This window comes from Anthonomus grandis, chromosome 16, assembly GCF_022605725.1.
Source record: "Anthonomus grandis grandis chromosome 16, icAntGran1.3, whole genome shotgun sequence".
Lineage (NCBI taxonomy): Eukaryota > Metazoa > Arthropoda > Insecta > Coleoptera > Curculionidae > Anthonomus > Anthonomus grandis.
The window spans coordinates 13829367-13846693 of NC_065561.1; the positions used below are offsets into that span (position 1 = coordinate 13829367).

A 17327-nucleotide genomic window follows, 5' to 3' on the forward strand; every position below is an offset into this window, starting at 1 on the left:
TGGCAGAACGAAAATTAAAGGCAATAATGGAATCAGATCCCTTATTTTCGGAGATGTACTTTGGCGGCGAGAAATACTTAACCACGACGGCAAAGAGGAAAGAAGGCAAATCCTAAATGTTAGAGTTGCTAGATGAAATCTATGCCGGTGTATTAGGAGGAAACTAAAACCAAGAGATCTCTTAGGGCTAAAAAGCCGTGACACATTCATCTGGAAATATGACATGGTACTCATTTTCGGATCATTTTTCTTGGCTAATTCATTGGTGAAATCAGATTTTTGGTACCGCTAACCGTTCTCTCAAAAACAAAAAACCTTTTCAAAAATCACAATAAACCTAGTGATATGGTACTCATTTTTAGCTGCTTTTTCCTAACTAACACGATGGTGCAATCAGTTTTTTGATATCGCCAACCTCAGTCCAGAAAAATTAAAATTTTAAAAAAATCAGAAAAACTTTATTGACTTGGTACTCATTTTTAGCTAATTTTTTCCAACTAATTGAATAGTGAAAACAGATTTTCGATACCATTAACCGTTTTCTCAAAAATCAAAGAACGAGGTGAAAAAAATCAATTTTTGACTTATTGGGAAATTTTTTTGAAAAAACAGTTAAAAACGTAATTTTATTTTTGCATTTTAATGAAAAGTGAAGTTTTCTTAACGGCTTAGTGAAAATTTGACCAATTTTTGCCGAAGCTATTAATGTTTTTCTACTGAAGGTCCAAAAAAATGGAAAAATCTTTACCATCATCTTTGAGGGCCTGTCAAAAAAAACAAAGACCTTAACAAAGACCCTAGGAAAAGTGAGTGAAAGATTTTACTGGATCAAGAGCAAGGCAGAGGTAAGGGACTGGTTCAGGAAATACGTTGAATGTGCGGTAAGTAATGGGTCACAGAGAAAGCAGAAAGCTTGTTTCCGTATCAGAACCAAGGAATAACTACATCACTCATCATTTGAATGGCCCAAACAGTCAGTCATGGTACGGCGTGACCTGTGAAGTGCAGCAAAACCTATTTGTTGTTCTTGCTAAATATGCTCTGGCAGATTGTGTACCTAAGGATTTATAAATGTGTGGAGGAATAGGAGTGGGGCTTTCCGTAAAAAAATCGGAAAAATTCAAAAGCTACGTCGATCTATTCAGACAGCCGATGAAGAGACTGATAAAAAAAATTCTACCTGGTTACCAAAGAGATGTGACATCAGAAGCTAACTCATAAGAACATTTGGAACCCTTTGTGCTCTCTAAAGGAGAGATTGCTTGCCGAGAATCTGAGAAGAATGACAATTCCCAAGCTCGCATGCTGACCCGATAACCTGCACTAGAGTATGATTCGCAGCATGTTAGAAGTGGTCTTCAGTATATTATACTCCCCAACGTTGTTCTCTGGAAAAGAGAGTTGATTGTTCTTTCTACAAGAGGTCCAGTTACAAGAAAGGAAGTTTCTGCCGATTTATCCACCATCTTTGAAATCATTTTGGGGCGAAATGAGCTTAGGGAGAGACCACCTAATTTTCTGTTATTTCGGAATGACACGAGTGGCATCCCGCATGACGTATCGAAGGTCAGCGAATCTTCCGGAGTTGTGGTCAGCCGAATGTGAGGAACCGCGTCGCCGCGCCTTCAGTGCAGTAAAATTCGTAATAGTAGCGCGAGATTTAAATAAATGTTTCTAGTAGTAGCAAGTGATCGTGCTTAGTAGTGTAAGTGTGTAAATTAGTTGACAAGTTTCGATTGACAAGTTTCAATTCAAACTTATCGAACGGAAAATTGCTACAATATCATTTTGGAGTGGAGTGAGCGCAATTTGATTAAGTTTAATGCAGCTCAGGCTGATGTATTTACAAAGAAAACTGCCTCTGCCGCCCTAAGCCTTATGCCCTAGCTCCGTTTTCTTAAGGCCTCCTTTTCATCCTTCACGTCACCCAGGACGTCTTCAATTCGGACTTTGTAACTATCTAATGCATCCAATATAAACTGCATAGATTTTTTAATATCATGCATCTCTGCTTGTATTGTTTTTCTAAAATGATTCAGATATTCCTTAAATAGGACCCTTTGACTTGTACCGCTCTATACCGCTTCGTTTTTATCCATTTCACACTTTTTCTCAATTCTAACCCCACTTTTAGCATACGTTTTGGAATTTAATTTTTTAATTTCAATATTATTTCATATAGTTCTATATTCGTCAGTTCGCTTGTAAGGTGTGGAGGTTGGAACCAATATGTCTTGACATGATCATGTCGAAAAAATATGGACCAGGATTCTTAATAACAGAATAATAGGACCACACTTCTTTAAAGCAACTTCTGAGCGACAACGTTCTCTTGACTTTTTGGTAGACGACTTAGTTCTAGTACTCACGATATTGTATCCTAATACACCTAATCCAGATATGCCAAATAAAGTGTTGAGAATGGGTGCGCGCACTGTACTGCGATTGTTAGAAGATTCCTAGATAACATTTTACATATGCAGACATGGATCAATAAATAAGTGGCCATCTAGGTCACCCGATCTAAAGCCATTGGACTATTTTCTTTGAAGTTATCTCAACACTGAAGTGCAAAAAGATCGCATTCGTAATATAATTAGGAATATTTCTCCAGATACAGTTGAAGATGTATAGTAAAAATAGATCGATCGTGCCACATGCATGTGGGATGCAACTCTATAATTTACATTTTTAACGTGTAGGACAATATGTGCTTCAAGAACTTAACTGAGCTGATTAGAGCTCTGTTCTGTAATGGAAAACTCTTGTAAAAGAGTAAAGTTAACAATCTATCTCTTGATTCGTCCATCTCTTGAGTATTGGTCGCACATATAAAACTCTGCACCCAAACACATTTTAAAGCTGCTGATTTCATCCAAAAGAGGGCCATACACCTTAACGGAGATCTAGAGATAACTAGAAGCTTGGACAGTTTGGTGCATAGAAGTAAGGTGGTGGACCTAACTCTATTTTATTGATAGAACGCTGCTATATCGGGATTCCTTTTTATGGAGAAGCGCAATCTGTGGAATCAACTTCGAAAGCACGTCTTTCTCGAACAAATAACTTGCAAAACTTTTAGAAGAAAGTCTATAGACACCTTTGTAGAACTGCCACTCGCGATATTCGAGTACCATAGAGTTGCTCTTTTGTGTCATTGTATTCCGTAAAAAAAAGAAAATTTGAGGGACTTCAAGCATGAGTGACATTAGCATACATGTCACTGAAATTTTTTATAGTTGAGCCTAGGGGAGCTTATTAAATTTTTTTAGAAATATGCGTCATGTTATTAAATATAATACTTTTCTACCTAGCCAGAAAGAAACAAAAAATGAGAGAGTTTATTATATTAAGCTTTTAAGCACTAGAAGTAAATATTCTATAAAATCTATCATTTACCCTGTTAAGAACTTTTTCATCCAAAGGAGCGACGTGAACAGTATCAACCCCATGTTTTACGTAATAATAGTATCGTAGCATTTCCTGTTCCTGTGCTGAAGGAATATCGTCATAATCCATTGGCTCGTGATTACCCGTTATTAAATTAACCAACCGCAGACGAAACTCCTCACGCTGCTTTCGCAAGGCGGTATACGATTTTAGTTTGTTTTTTAATTCATTTGCTAAAAATGAAATACAAATATACTTGACCTATATTATATCAGTTTTAGTCCAGAGTGTGAATATTCTGATTTGACTAAGAGCTACGGCAGCTACAAAGAGAGGGTCTTACGTAAGAATAACTTTACCTTTTTTCTTTTCCGCAGCAATTTTTTTGCGATATTTAGGATGAGCTGATGCTAAAATAGGCTTAAGAACCTCGGGAGGCAGCGAAAAAATCGACCTGTCCCGAAAGTTATAGTCGGAAGGTAACTGTAACCTAGGAATTTTAATGTTAAGGTCGGTTCGGGCCTCAAGCTTTGCCTTTTTTTCATCAATTCTTTTTAGCAATCTGTCACGTTCTACCTCCTTTCCGGACATGATACTCTAGATCTACAATTGAAAAAGGAGAATTTAAATAATACACTTCTTATATAAATTAACAATAAACTTATTGCACAGTGCCAAAATGAAAAAAATTCAGTGTGTCATGTGGCAGTGGCCAATATCAAATTTCTCATTTTAAATACGACACCTTATACTATCTCATTTTTTAATTCTTCAGAATATTCTTGACATATTTCATGTATAATGTCTCGGATGATGACATATTTCAGATATATTAAGATTTATCGAATTACAAAAATTCGTTACTATGTTGTAACAAATTTGAGTATGTACTCAATACTTATTTCCCATTTCAGTTTTGGTGATGGGAAAGTAAACACAAACAATTTCAACATATCTGATATATCTGGCTGATAAAAGATTTTAAAAAAATAAATAAATAAAATTGTGTTCTTCACTTTGGTTAGGGCTGCTTGGCCTTGAAAATTAATAAAATTAATGTCTGTCAGCAAGTTATTAATGTCATAGTCATTTGAATTTCGTTAACTGCTTACCACTAGAATTGTTCATTTAACAGAAACGCACAAAATATTAATTCTACAGATTGTTGGTTAGGGAGATAACACACGGACAGAAATGCAAGATGCTTGCTTATTACATGAAATAATTCCCAATTTTCCTCCTATATCCCAAGAGACGATTAGTAAAATAGAAAATCAGTTTCGCGAGCTTTGACATGTAAGGCAGATTAAAAAAGCAGCTGCGAATAAATTAAATGATGATATTAAATTGGGTATTATGCTTGAGTTTGACGAAAATCCACATTCTGGTCCAAAAGCAGCGCCAATATTCGACGTTAGCCATTCATCGATTATTCGAACATTGAAAGAAAATAAAATAATGGATAAATTGATACCAACTCAGCAACTCATGGAAGATGATTTTGATAGGAGAACGGATTTTTGTGAACAAATGATGGCAAAGTTAGATAACAATGAGATCCAATCAGAGCACGTTTTGTTTTCTGATGAGTGTACCTTTACACTTCATGTTCATGCTAATCATGTTTGACTAACTGGATCATCGAATGCTTTCGAAAAAATTACAGAAAGGAATAGTTTGCAGGCAGAAGCATAATGCTCACTAGACAGAAAATCACATAGTATTAACATTACACAAAAAGTAGTAACACTAGATATAGCATGCTGCATATATGTATTATTGCTATTAAGTAAAAATCTCCACCTATTGTCAAAAATATCCTTCTAATATGTGCCTCCAAAAACAATTTTTTTACTTTTTTCTTAAAAATAAGTTGGAAAAATAGACGCATATTTAATGGAAAAAGGTTAAATGTTCTTATTTCTCCATAGTACAAATTATAATGTAAGCATTGGTTTAAATGTCAGGTGGAACATCCTTTCAAAGTTCTTCCTTTGAGTTGAAATTGATCATTAATAAATACTTCGAGAAATTTGCTGAATGACACTCAATGTGAGTAAATCCTATATACATTCACACCAACTCTTTAAGCAATTAAAATAATCTAGAATAGATAGACAGAAAAAGTAGATCCTGATTATTACACAGGATAGTGGAAATGTAAATGTGTCTTGACTGCCTCCCTAGCACTTATGCATTGCATACTTTTGAGTATCTATAATTTTATTCAAATGAAGGCGCTTCATTGCAGCATTTCAATACACTGACGAAACACAAGAGAATTGCTTGAAATGTTTTCTCACCAATGGTAGACACTTAGGATCATGTGACTGGCCTCTGAGACCCCTTGATTTTTGCAAAAATCCCAAAGAAAAATTTTCGACAACACCGGTATAGAGTAAAGATCTGCTGCAATCAGTTATCAATTGCTTTAAAGAACCGAGTGCCACTGAGATAAATGGAGCTACTTATTAATTATTATTGTAAATTGGAGACTTATGGTTTCAGCAAGATGAAGTAATCATGGAGTAAATCAGTCAATGTCCGGTAGTACCTCAACCGAATAATTTCAAATCGGTGGATAGGGAGACGAGGACCGATGGAAAGGCCAGCACGATCCCCTGATCTGACATCGTTAGTGTTCTTTTTATGAAAGTACGGTGAGAATAACGGTTTCGATTAATTCGCTATTAATTCGATTAATTAACCAAATATTTTTTTAAATTTTTAATGTTAATTCTTGCCATAAATCGAAAGACACTTAATATCTTCGAAACAGTTAAGAATTGGTATAGGACATTGTATGTACATGAAATATGACTAAAATAGTCTGAAGAATGCAAAATATGAGTAATATACAAAATAAAAAAGTTGGTATTGACCACTGTTACATGTTAAACCTTGTATAATTTTTTTTATTGAAGAAAATAGGCAAGTAAAAATACCGATAGTGTCTGAGCATTTTTTCTGATATTTCCCTATTTATTGATTATGGAATTTATCCCATTTGGCTGATTCAGACTACAGTAATTATAAGGTTTTTAAAAATAACTGAAGAGGATAATGCAGTAGAGAATCTATATCTTAGTAGGGTAGCATCCGTTATGCTCAGCAGGGTACTGATAGGCTACTGTACAGGGTACTGTAGAGGGTATTGATATTTTCTCTTCATAAGGCTTTTCCTTACACTAACAAATAGGTAAAAAGATGTCTAGTGTGAATTTAAAGAAATATTATATACAAGGTGTTTGGCGGAGAGTTAGCCAAACTTGGTGGGCATATAGATAGGCTCAGATAGAAGACATTTTCTTAATATCTTGTGTTCTAAAAGTCTCGGGTTTTTTTATATCATTGATTTGGTGTTATTTTCAGGATTTTCAAAAAATTATGCCTTTTGACATCTTTAAATTTTTTCAGCATATTTTTCACGTTTTTTTTACATTTGTATTTAGTCTGTAATGTATCCTGAATCTAAAAAAATCAATATCAAGTACAAATAATACCGAAATAATTCGTTTTCAGCTCAAAAAGTTAATACAAGTAGCAAAAAAAGTTATGAAAGGTAACTTTAACTTGACGCAAAAAAAAAAAAAAACTAAAATCTATCGAGATGTTCAGGTAGTTTTAACTCCAGATAATACTCTTTTCAATGATATACGATGTGTAACACAAAGCCGACTAACTTGCCACATTTCATGACTTTAAAGGAAAATAAAGTAAAAAAAAAATTTTTTTTTAATTTTATGTATTATTTTAAAATTACAATTTTTATTAAAACTGCGCTCCCCTGGCTCTATACATGCCCTACGTCGCCGTCGCATTTCCACTGTCGTAAGACGAAGCCGCATCTCTTTTCTGATAGTTTGAAAAGCGGCATCGATTCTTTGAATGGTCAAATGAAGAGATGTGGATGAGGAGACGTGAAACATGCTATGGGATTGTTGTTGTGATAACAACAATATGTGCTACATATTGCTGTTGTCATTTGACATTTGTCATTTGTCGTGGTGTAACTTTTTAGCTTTCTTACGTACCCAAGTCGTTAATTTAGTATTGTATCGTTTCTGTAGTTGTTATTGTTATTGTTAATACTCTTGTTATTGTTGCTGTTAATTGAGTTTTTATATTGTTTTTGTGACTTTCCTTATTTACATCATTATCGCCAGCCATTGTCTGCATACACTACCGAAGAATACGCCGATATTGTCTATGCTTATGGAAAAGCCAATGGTAATACGCGAGAAGCACAAAAAATTTATGAGGAGCAATACCCCAATAGGAGTGTGCCCCACCACAACACTTTTGCTAACACTTTTCGTCGATTAAGGGAGACAGACAATTTAAATTTTCAAGAACCGAGGATCAATCGGAGGCAGTATGATGTTGCTGTAGATGAAAACGTAATTCGCGCATTCGATAAAGATCCTCCCACCACTAGTACAAGGAAAGTAGCTACAGATCTGAACATTTCTACATGGAAAGGATGGTCAGTTGTCAAGGCAGAAGGAAGGCATCCTTTCCATTACACCCCAGTGCAAGGTAATTTCATTTCATTTTACATCAACAACTTAATTCCGCAATTTTTACTGGCATCGTGATACTCTATTCTAGGTCTTCTACAAGCCGACTATGAGCGACGGGTACAATTTTACCGCTTTTTGCTTCACGCAGACGTTGAAAATGGACACTTTTTAAAAGCATCTTATGGACAGATGAATCAACATTTACACGTGCGGGGATATTTAACCAACATATTTTACATTATTGGGAAAACAAAAACGTAAATCCGCATTTCACCAGAGCCAAGTCTTTCCAAACAAGATTCAGTGTTAATGTTTGGGCAGGTGTGATTGGGAGACACCTAATCGGTCCACACTACTTGCCGAGAAACCTCAACGGGGACAATTACTTAAATTTTTTACAAAATGATCTCCCACAATTATTGGCTGATATACCCATATTTAATGAAGACGGGCCAATCGTCTTCCAGAATGACGGGTGCCCTGCACACTATCGGGTCGCCGTTAGAGAATTTTTGGACAATACTTTTCCCAATTCGTGGATCGGAAGAGCAAGTCCCATCGCATGGCCTCCATGGTCCCCATGTCCTCTGATTTAACCCCTCTCGATATTTACGTATGGGGACGTGCGAAAGAACTCGTGTACGAGGTCGAAATTGACAATCTAGACCACTTAATTCAAAGAATCAATGCCGCTTTTCTAACCGTCAGAGAAGAGATGCGACTTCGCTTTACGACAGTAGAAATGCGACGGCGATGTAGGGCATGCATAAGAGCCAGGGGAGCGCAGTTTCAACAAAATTTGTAATTTTGAAATAAATACATAAACTTTAAAAAATATATTTTTTTTACTTTATTTTCCTTTAAAGTCATGAATTGTGGCAAGTTAGTCGGCTTTGTTTTACACATCGTATATCATTGAAAAGAGTATTAACTGGAGATGTTTTTAAAACTACCTGAACATCTTGATAGATTTTAGTTTTTTTTTGCGTCAAGTTAAAGTTACCTTTCATAACTCTTTTTGCTACTTGTATTAACTTTTTGAGCTCAAAACGAATTATTTCGGTATTATTTGTACTTAATATTGATTTTTTAGATTCAGGATACATTACAGACTAAATACAAAGATGTCAAAAGACATAATTTTTTGAAAATCCTGAAAATAACACAAAATCAATGATATAAAAAACCCGAGACTTTTAGAACACAAGTTTATTAAGAAAATATTTTCTATCTGAGCCTATCTATATGCCCACCAAGTTTGGCTAACCCTCCACCAAACACCCTGTATAGAATTATATTATTATTAAATATTAAATATTATATATAATTATATAGATTAATTATTATATATAGAACGTTCAACTGGCAATTCTAATGCCTTTTTAGTTTGCATTGACGTCAAATCGATGAAACTGGAAGTCTGCAGCATAGAAACAGGACTCACAAATTTAGAATGGAAATTACAATAATGACATTAAACTACCAACAACTAGTAAGACAGACGTATTGAAGGAATTTATTTTAAAATTTAACTATAATTATTTTTTAAATAAAAATATGTTTTTGCTCTTAGCCAAAATTGGCCAAGCTATGTGTAAATAGCTTGCGCAACTTAGGGATGTTCAAAAGCTAGTGAGGAGGTGCAAACTGACATCCAAATTTTGAAAATTTAATGCAATTGACATGCTTAACACCCTAAAAAATAATTATTTCAAGGTACCAAAGAGAGTAGCATAAAACTCTTAAGAAGAAGATGCTTATTATATGTGTTGTATTATGTACATACATGAACATTTTAAAAGAAGGTGCCTGCTAGCAAAATTGGAAAAAACAAACCCTAAGTTTCATTATATGATTAACAGAACTATTTCCTAATACTTCAAACAGAACAATTTTGTTAAGATCCCTAGTAACATCAGAATGTGCATAATTATTATGTTATTTTGTTATTAAATTGATGCTTCAGATCTCTTGTCAACTTTGAGTTTTGCTCTTCCCTACATCCGTACAAGAAGACACAATGTATTTTATCTCAACACTTATGGCGCCAATTTGGCCGAGAAAGTGTCCATTTATAGCGAGCATGTAAGTTTACATTAATGCGAATTAGAGCAAAAACGATTCGGCATGTGTTTACACAACATTGAAGTTAACCGTTGAATAATTTTTTGATAAAGTACTGAAGTTGAGCAGTTTGGGTAAAAATATATCTTAAAAAAGAATATAATTCTTTAAATTTGGCGAAAACCACACACACCCGAAAATGTTGAAAAAGTGAAAATGTTTTCTCCCGGTCTCGGTTTTCAAATTTTTGTTACTTGGCAGCATTGAAAATTAATGCAGAGAATGAGTAGGGGAGAGTGGGGCAAAGCGGAATGAGGGGCAAAGTGGAATTATACATATGGCAACGTCGCATTGATAAGTCATTGCCCAAAACACGTGGTAAATTAGCAGTTCATTTCAGTACGTCAAGCGGTGAACACTGCGCGTATGTGCTGTTTAGATTTTTGACGTTATGTGAAACTGGTGGATATTTGTTTATTTCTTAAGGTGATAGATTTGTGTTAAAATCTGGATTGTAATATTTTAACAAAAACTGTAGCAGCTATTTTCAAGGTAGGACATATAACTAAGTGTACTAAATAATATAGATGGATCGAATCACAATTGTTAAAAAAACAAACATTTACTAAAAAGATGCCAAATGGGGCAAAGTAGAAAATGTCAAAAGGGGCAAAGTGTAATGCATTCCACTTTGCCCCATTAGAAAAACAATATTTAAACTAGATTTATTCGAATGCATATGTTTATCTTTTATTCCTATTTTTTTAGAGGTCCGACAAAAATGTTCATGGAGAGCAGATACTTTGGCTTAAGCATATCAGACTTGAGGCATATCAGTTCGCTGTAAGGAACGGGTTTAAGCCATCCATTTAATAATGAGAAAGGAAAGGCGGGAAAAGATTGGGTTTTAGCCTTTTTAAAGTGGAACTCAAGGCTTTCTCTGCGAACTCCCGAAAAAACCTCAATCGCTAGAGCTACGGCCTTTAACCGGCATATCGTTTCTGCCTTTTTTAGCCTGCTCATTGAACTATATGATCGCTACAAATTCTCGCCAAGCCAAATTTATAATGTGGACGAGACAGGAATCACAACGGTTCCAAACAAACCGTCAAAAGTGATTGCGTCTAAAGGCAAAAAGCAAGTGGGAACACTTAGTTCAGCAGAAAGGGGGACAACAACTACGTCAGTCATTTGTTTTAATGCAGCAGGGATATATATTCCCCCATTAATGATATTTCCAAGAGTAAGAGAAAATTTAGAATTGTTAGAGGGGACACCGCCTGATACAAAACTTGTATGCCTTCCTTCAGGATGCATGAATACAGACATATTTTACCCAACATGGTTCGATCACTTTTTACGACATGTCAAACCAACTGCTGATCAACCAATCTTACTAATTCTTGATGGTCACGCAAGCAATACAAAAAATATTGCTTTACTTGAAACAGCTAGAAAAAATCATGTTCATATTATTTGCCTACCTCCACATACCAGCCATCGCCTTCAACCACTTGACGTTTCGTTCATGTTTCCTCTCAGCACCTTTTACACGCAGGAATGTGAACTTTGGTTACGAAATCATCCTGGAAGACTAATAACAATACGACAAGTTGGATAATTGTTTGGGAAAGCGTTCCCAAGGGCCTCAACTGCGCGGAATGCCATTAGCGGGTTTGCAAAAATAGGCATTTGGCCTGTTAATCCACATATTTGCCCTGACGAAGCCTTTGCAGCAAGTGAAACAACTAATAGGTAGGTATCAATTTTGACAGTTTATTTTATACCTAACATAAATTTGTTATTTTACAGACCTGCTCCGGAAAACGAAGACTCGTCATCCAATGATAATATTCCTCTTATATTGTTAAAACGAACTGCTAAGCAAGGTGATAAAAAAGCCATTCCTTCCTGCAGCAAAGATGTTGAAGACGAAATACCATCATGTTCGTCGAAAATAGTAGCGGTACCAGCTCCCGATAAAGATTTTGTGTTAAAAATAACTGAAAAAGATAAAAAAGATCTTCCTTCTTGCAGCAAGCGTGTAGGCAAAATGCCCCCATGTTTCCCAAAAGTAGTAGTGGAACCAGTCCCTTTGTTATCAATTCATTCTTGTTCTTCAAATGTCTCTCCTTCCTGTTCTCCAGAAGTTCTAGAGGAGACAGGTCTTTTGACTGAAAACCAAATTTGCAGTCCCCGTGACATTATACCGGTACCTCAGGTGCAGCAGACTACTAAACAGAAACCAACAACACGTAACAGAGGAAAAACTGCAGTGTTAACCGCAAGTCCGTATTATCATGAACGGCTAGAAAAAAACAGTCCAACTCCCATGAAGTTAGTTACTGTAAAAAAAAAAGTTGAAAGACCCGAAATATCGTCAAAGTAAACGCAAAAGGGTAGAACACGTTTCTGCACAAGGTGTTCAAAATGATGATGATACAAGATGTATTTTTTGCGATGGTAAATTCCTTAAATCCAATTCGGGAGAAAGCTGGATATCCTGCAGTCGCTGCGAAAGATGGGCTCATGAACAATGTACCGCCTATGATATACACTCTAACTTTTGATTGACAGCATTTTTACACCTTCTTTTTAAATATTAAGGTCGCGAACTAAAAAAAAAGAAATATCATTCCGCTATGCCCCACTCTCCCCTATCTCTCCCGTATACACGGATAACCTTAATGTGCATTACAGGGACATCATCCACATAGTTAAAACGTTTTAAAATAATGCGAATTAGAAACGATTTACGCTTAACGTCTACACATGAGTTTTATCTTAATTCGGATTTCTCTAATGCGCCTTAACGGTTGTGTGTAAACATGGTAACTGATTCAATGATGTACAGTTACGGTTTAATATGGTTAACATAACTGAATGACTTCATATCTGTTTTTCAGATAGAATTAGATTGTTTCTTATTTAAGCATTTAGTGTACTACCTACTATTAGTTTTATATTTTACCATTTAGTGAATTTAATCTTGTTATTTGTTACATTACTGAATTGATTGTATTATCTGTCGATATTTTAATAATTTTATTATTATTAAGATTACAGTATTTGCATTTGAATAAGGAGGTTGTCATTTTTCGATGTACCATTATAAGCGCGTACACCCTGTAGCGCTATTTTTTAATAAAGGACGTTTATTACTTTTAAAATTCCTATACACGAAATAATGGTAACCACTCCCGAATAGCATTGACAGCTCGCTGCTGCATTTATAAACGTCAAAAATTTATAGGTTAACTATTCTAAAAATTATATCTAAAAATTTAAAAACTGCTAGTTTTTCTTAAATTTTCCCGAAAATAATAAACAAAAATGGTAAGAACTGTAATGTACTTACGTACCTTGACTAAGGGGTACTGACTAATGTAGTTTTTTCTTATGTTCTACTATTTTTTTCAATTATTTGGTGCATTATACAAGTTTTCAGTTTGAAGGGTTTGCTTACTTTGCTTTACCTTTATTTATTTTCCATGACAACCCTAATTGATTCGATTTTTCTGCAATCAAAACGAACATTTTCTTTATACTCAACTTAATAATTGCATACATTGATTTTTTCTGGTTCCCGAGGGTTAGTCACACCTTGTTTAATACAAATACATTTCTCCCTTTCAGCAGTTGATTTTACGTAACTTACCCCGGTTCTTCCACACGTCGATCACCAAATTAGCAGTTGAAAAGTCTGCTTTAGCAGCTCTAAGGAAAAAAACCGGATATACTTTTGCAAACTGTAAAAAGGCACTTGAAATGCACAATAACGATGTTACAAAGGTAAGCATAATAGCAACAACACTCCTAGGGCATAAGTTTGTTCAATATTTCAAATTAGGCAGAGCAATGGCTCAAGGAACAAGCCCAAGCCCTTGGTTGGTCAAAAGCAACAAAGCTGGAAGGTCGGACAACTGCCCAAGGCCTAATTGGTGTTGCCATAGATAATAGGGATGGAGTTTTGGTAGAGGTGAACTGTGAAACAGATTTTGTCGCTAGGAATGTAGAGTTTGAGAAGATGGTTAAGGAAGCAACAGAAGTTTGCTTGAACCACCTGAAGGCAAGCAAAAATTCTGCAGGTTTGGTTACTAAAGTAAGTATTACTATTCGTCATCCTAAGGTGCAAATTGCCTAAGTCCATTTTTAATAAAAACAAAGGTGTTAGTGCCATCTGGTTACAAAAGCATAAACCCATGACTTAACAATGGCTTAAATCCCTAACTGAACTTTTACACAAATCTAAAAATGCTGCAACATTTTCTCTAGTGCAGGATTTAATTTGTGCATATGATATTCCTTGAGGAGTTCGTAATGATAATTCTTTGTGCCTTGACAGAAAGCTGGCAAACCATTTCTTCCCAGCATATTCTTTGGCTACGCTAAATGGATTTTTTATATTATTAGCTTTGCATAAGCTATATGCCAATCTGCACACATCTTTTTGTGTGATACCAAAAAAATTTCTTTCCATGTCTAAGCAGTGCTTTGCGCGCAGCGATTCCATTTCTTGTAAAAAGACATTCACAATATCTTCAGGATTGCCTTCCATTTTTACGTACCTTTCCAAGGTTGTTTGGGGCACATCGTGGGTTCTCTCACTCTTTTTGTAACCCATCTGACCTTGTCTGACAACTAAATTTGCTGAAATCATTTGCTGCTTTTTCCAAACTTTCCTTTTTTTAGGCATCTGAAATAAAATATTTGATATTAATCAAAAAGTAATGAAAATCTCCTAATTAGGAATTGATAGGTACCCCATATTAGGAGCAAATCAGATTTTTGGAAGGGGCGACTTTTTACAAAAATTAAGATGTTTTTTTAAAAATCATATTCATTTTCATAAACTACGCAAAATGTAATAAAGAATAGTATTATTAAAAGTTTTAAAACTTACCTTTAAGTCGCTTAAAATATCCAAATTTACAACTGGCAAAAAAACTTTATTCTTTAAACAAACTTATTTTAACCTTAAACCTCAAAACAAACTACGGCTTTGCCTCAAGAAGGGAATAAGCGCTTCTGGCGCATCTTCGTGGTTGGTACGTAATGCAGATAATAGATGTCGCAACTAGTTCTAGCTCAAAATTGAACTACCCCATATTAGGCGACTTTCCTCTACAATGTTGAGCGCTTCTCGTCCATTTTAGAGTCTTATAGCTTTAAGCAAATGGTAGATGAACCTACCCACCAGGAACTAGCAGGTAAGATACTTCTAGATTTGTTAATATGTTCACACGATAATCTAATGTGTTCTTTAAAAGTTGATCAGAATTCTAACTCCATCACTATTTTGTTAAATGTGAACTGGCCCTTAATATGATAAAACCTCAGCCTTTTCTTTATATATATATATGGAGATTTTCAACATTTTAATAAGCGTCGTTTTCTTGAAGATCTTCAAACTATTCCATTTGATTATGTTTTTTACTGACAGGATATGAATGCAAAAGTATATGCATTCACTAACTTTTTAATTGTAATTTTTGATATTCACGCTGCCAAAAGATCTGCACGTATTTACCAAAAAACATATTCCTTGGATTACACCTAATTTAAAATATTTAGTGTCACTTAAAAATAATGCCTTAACTAGGGAAGCTTATAGTACTATAATGACACACCTTGTAAAATTTTTTACAGAAACACCATGTTTCCCTGACAAATGGGAATACTTCCAGAAGTCAGAAGGTACATAATCCACTTAAGCTGATGGACTTGCCAGTTAGTGTTCTCCCAACGTTGTCGAAAATTTTAGAACGAATCCTCAATAATCAAATAAGGAACATGTTACATACACCGACAATACAATCCGGGTTTCGACCAGGATATAGTTGTTCAACTGTGCTTTTAAAAGTAACAGATGATACATTCCATTCTATAGAAAATAATGAATTAACTCTTTTAATCCTCCTCTACTACTCAAAAGTGTTTGATAAAATAAATCACACGCTTTTTCTAGAAATTTTAAAGTATTTGGGTTTGATGGCATCTGGGTTTTGATTCTTCCTACCTCCATTATTTAATCAATGTTTCTTGCAAATCAAGATCTACACCCAGTTTGTGTTTAAGACCCTTAGATCATGCGTATCAAAAATATAACGGAAATGTTAATTTGATTCCCGGCTTTTTTTTCTTAAAGCAGTGTATTTTGTAACCGTTTATTTTTTTTTTGTATCTTCATATAATTTATCTATTTGTCTTTCATTAAACATTTAAGAAAGATCCAGTGTCTCCAATATTTTTTTCATTATAAAATAACTGGATATATTACAGGTCGGCTTCGATACAGAACAATTAAGATCTCTAAAAGGAAATGACGGCAAGTCATTGGCTGACAAATTGGCTCTCATGATTGGTAACGTTGGTGAGAATGCCACTTTAAAAAGAGCAGTAGGCATTAAAGTTAGTGAAGGAATCCATTTAGCGGGTACATTTTTTTAAGTGTACACTCCAAGCTTTTATTAATTCTTTGTTCTTCCATCCAGGATATGCACACCCTTCAGGAAAATCTTCAAACAACATTCTCTTAGGACGAATCGGCAGTATTTTGGCCATAAAATCTGTAAATCCAGAAAAATCAGAAGTAGAAGAACTTGGTAAAGGCTTATGCCAACATATTGTCGGTATGGCTCCTAAAACTGTGGGAAAAGGCGATGAGAAGCCCGCAACAAATAAAGAAGAAGAAATTATTCTTCTTCATCAGGATTATTTGTTAGATGATAGTATGACAGTGAAGGAAATACTGGAAGAAAATCAGGTGGCAGTTGTGGATTTTAAAAGATTTGAGTGTGGAGAAACGACGAATAATTCAAATGAAGAGGAACCGCAACAAGTGAAAGCAGAAGCCTCGCAGTAAAGGTCTGACACAAAACGGGTTATTGACCAAGCGTGTTTTCTTGGCTACAGAGTGTAACGTTTTATTTGCATTTTATAGGAAACTGTTTTGTATATAGAAAATATTAAGTGTTGAAATTAAATGTTTTATTATTTACATAATAATAAATTTGTTTATTTACGGTAAACATCATATTACAAACATTTCTACGAATTAAATTTATCTTCAATTTTAAATCGTGAATCCCCAAAGAGCGCTTAATTTTTTTATTTGAAATAGTGCATGAAGCTCTTGAACAATAATGTCACATATCCTCGAATGCTTTTATAAGATGGAATTCAGTACTGTTGTGTTTTATGAACTGAGTAAGGCGTTTGACTGAGGGGATCATCGAATGCTTTCAAAAAAATTACAAAAAGGAATAGTTTGGAGGCAGAAGCATAATGCTCACTAGACATAACATTACAGTATTAACCATGCACAAAAAGTGGTAACACTAATTATAG

At 34.8% G+C, this 17327-nt stretch overlaps 2 protein-coding genes across 3 annotated transcripts in view; one reads left to right on the forward strand and one right to left on the reverse strand.

The window, feature by feature from the left end:
• LOC126745840 (dynein axonemal heavy chain 7) overlaps positions 1 to 13443 on the reverse strand; it is a 94037-nt gene extending 80594 nt beyond the window's left edge. The window contains exons 1-3 of the mRNA XM_050453859.1: positions 13340 to 13443; positions 3750 to 3993; positions 3400 to 3623 (exon numbers count right to left, since the gene is read on the reverse strand). Of these exons, the coding sequence (XP_050309816.1) occupies positions 3400 to 3623; positions 3750 to 3981 (456 nt within the window). The 5' untranslated portion in view covers positions 3982 to 3993; positions 13340 to 13443. The remainder of the gene's footprint in view (positions 1 to 3399; positions 3624 to 3749; positions 3994 to 13339) is intronic.
• Positions 13177 to 16989, forward strand: LOC126745844 (elongation factor Ts, mitochondrial). 2 transcript variants are annotated; one of them, XM_050453869.1, is made up of 5 exons: positions 13177 to 13313; positions 13614 to 13769; positions 13828 to 14079; positions 16260 to 16413; positions 16472 to 16989. In XM_050453869.1, the coding sequence occupies exons 1-5, from the start codon at positions 13311 to 13313 to the stop codon at positions 16840 to 16842; spliced, it is 936 nt and encodes a 311-aa protein (XP_050309826.1). In that variant the 5' UTR covers positions 13177 to 13310; the 3' UTR covers positions 16843 to 16989. The 2 variants fall into 2 exon arrangements, with proteins under 2 accessions (XP_050309826.1, XP_050309827.1); XM_050453870.1 differs by having other exon boundaries at positions 13212 to 13313; positions 13617 to 13769.
• Positions 16990 to 17327: the final 338 nt, after the last annotated feature.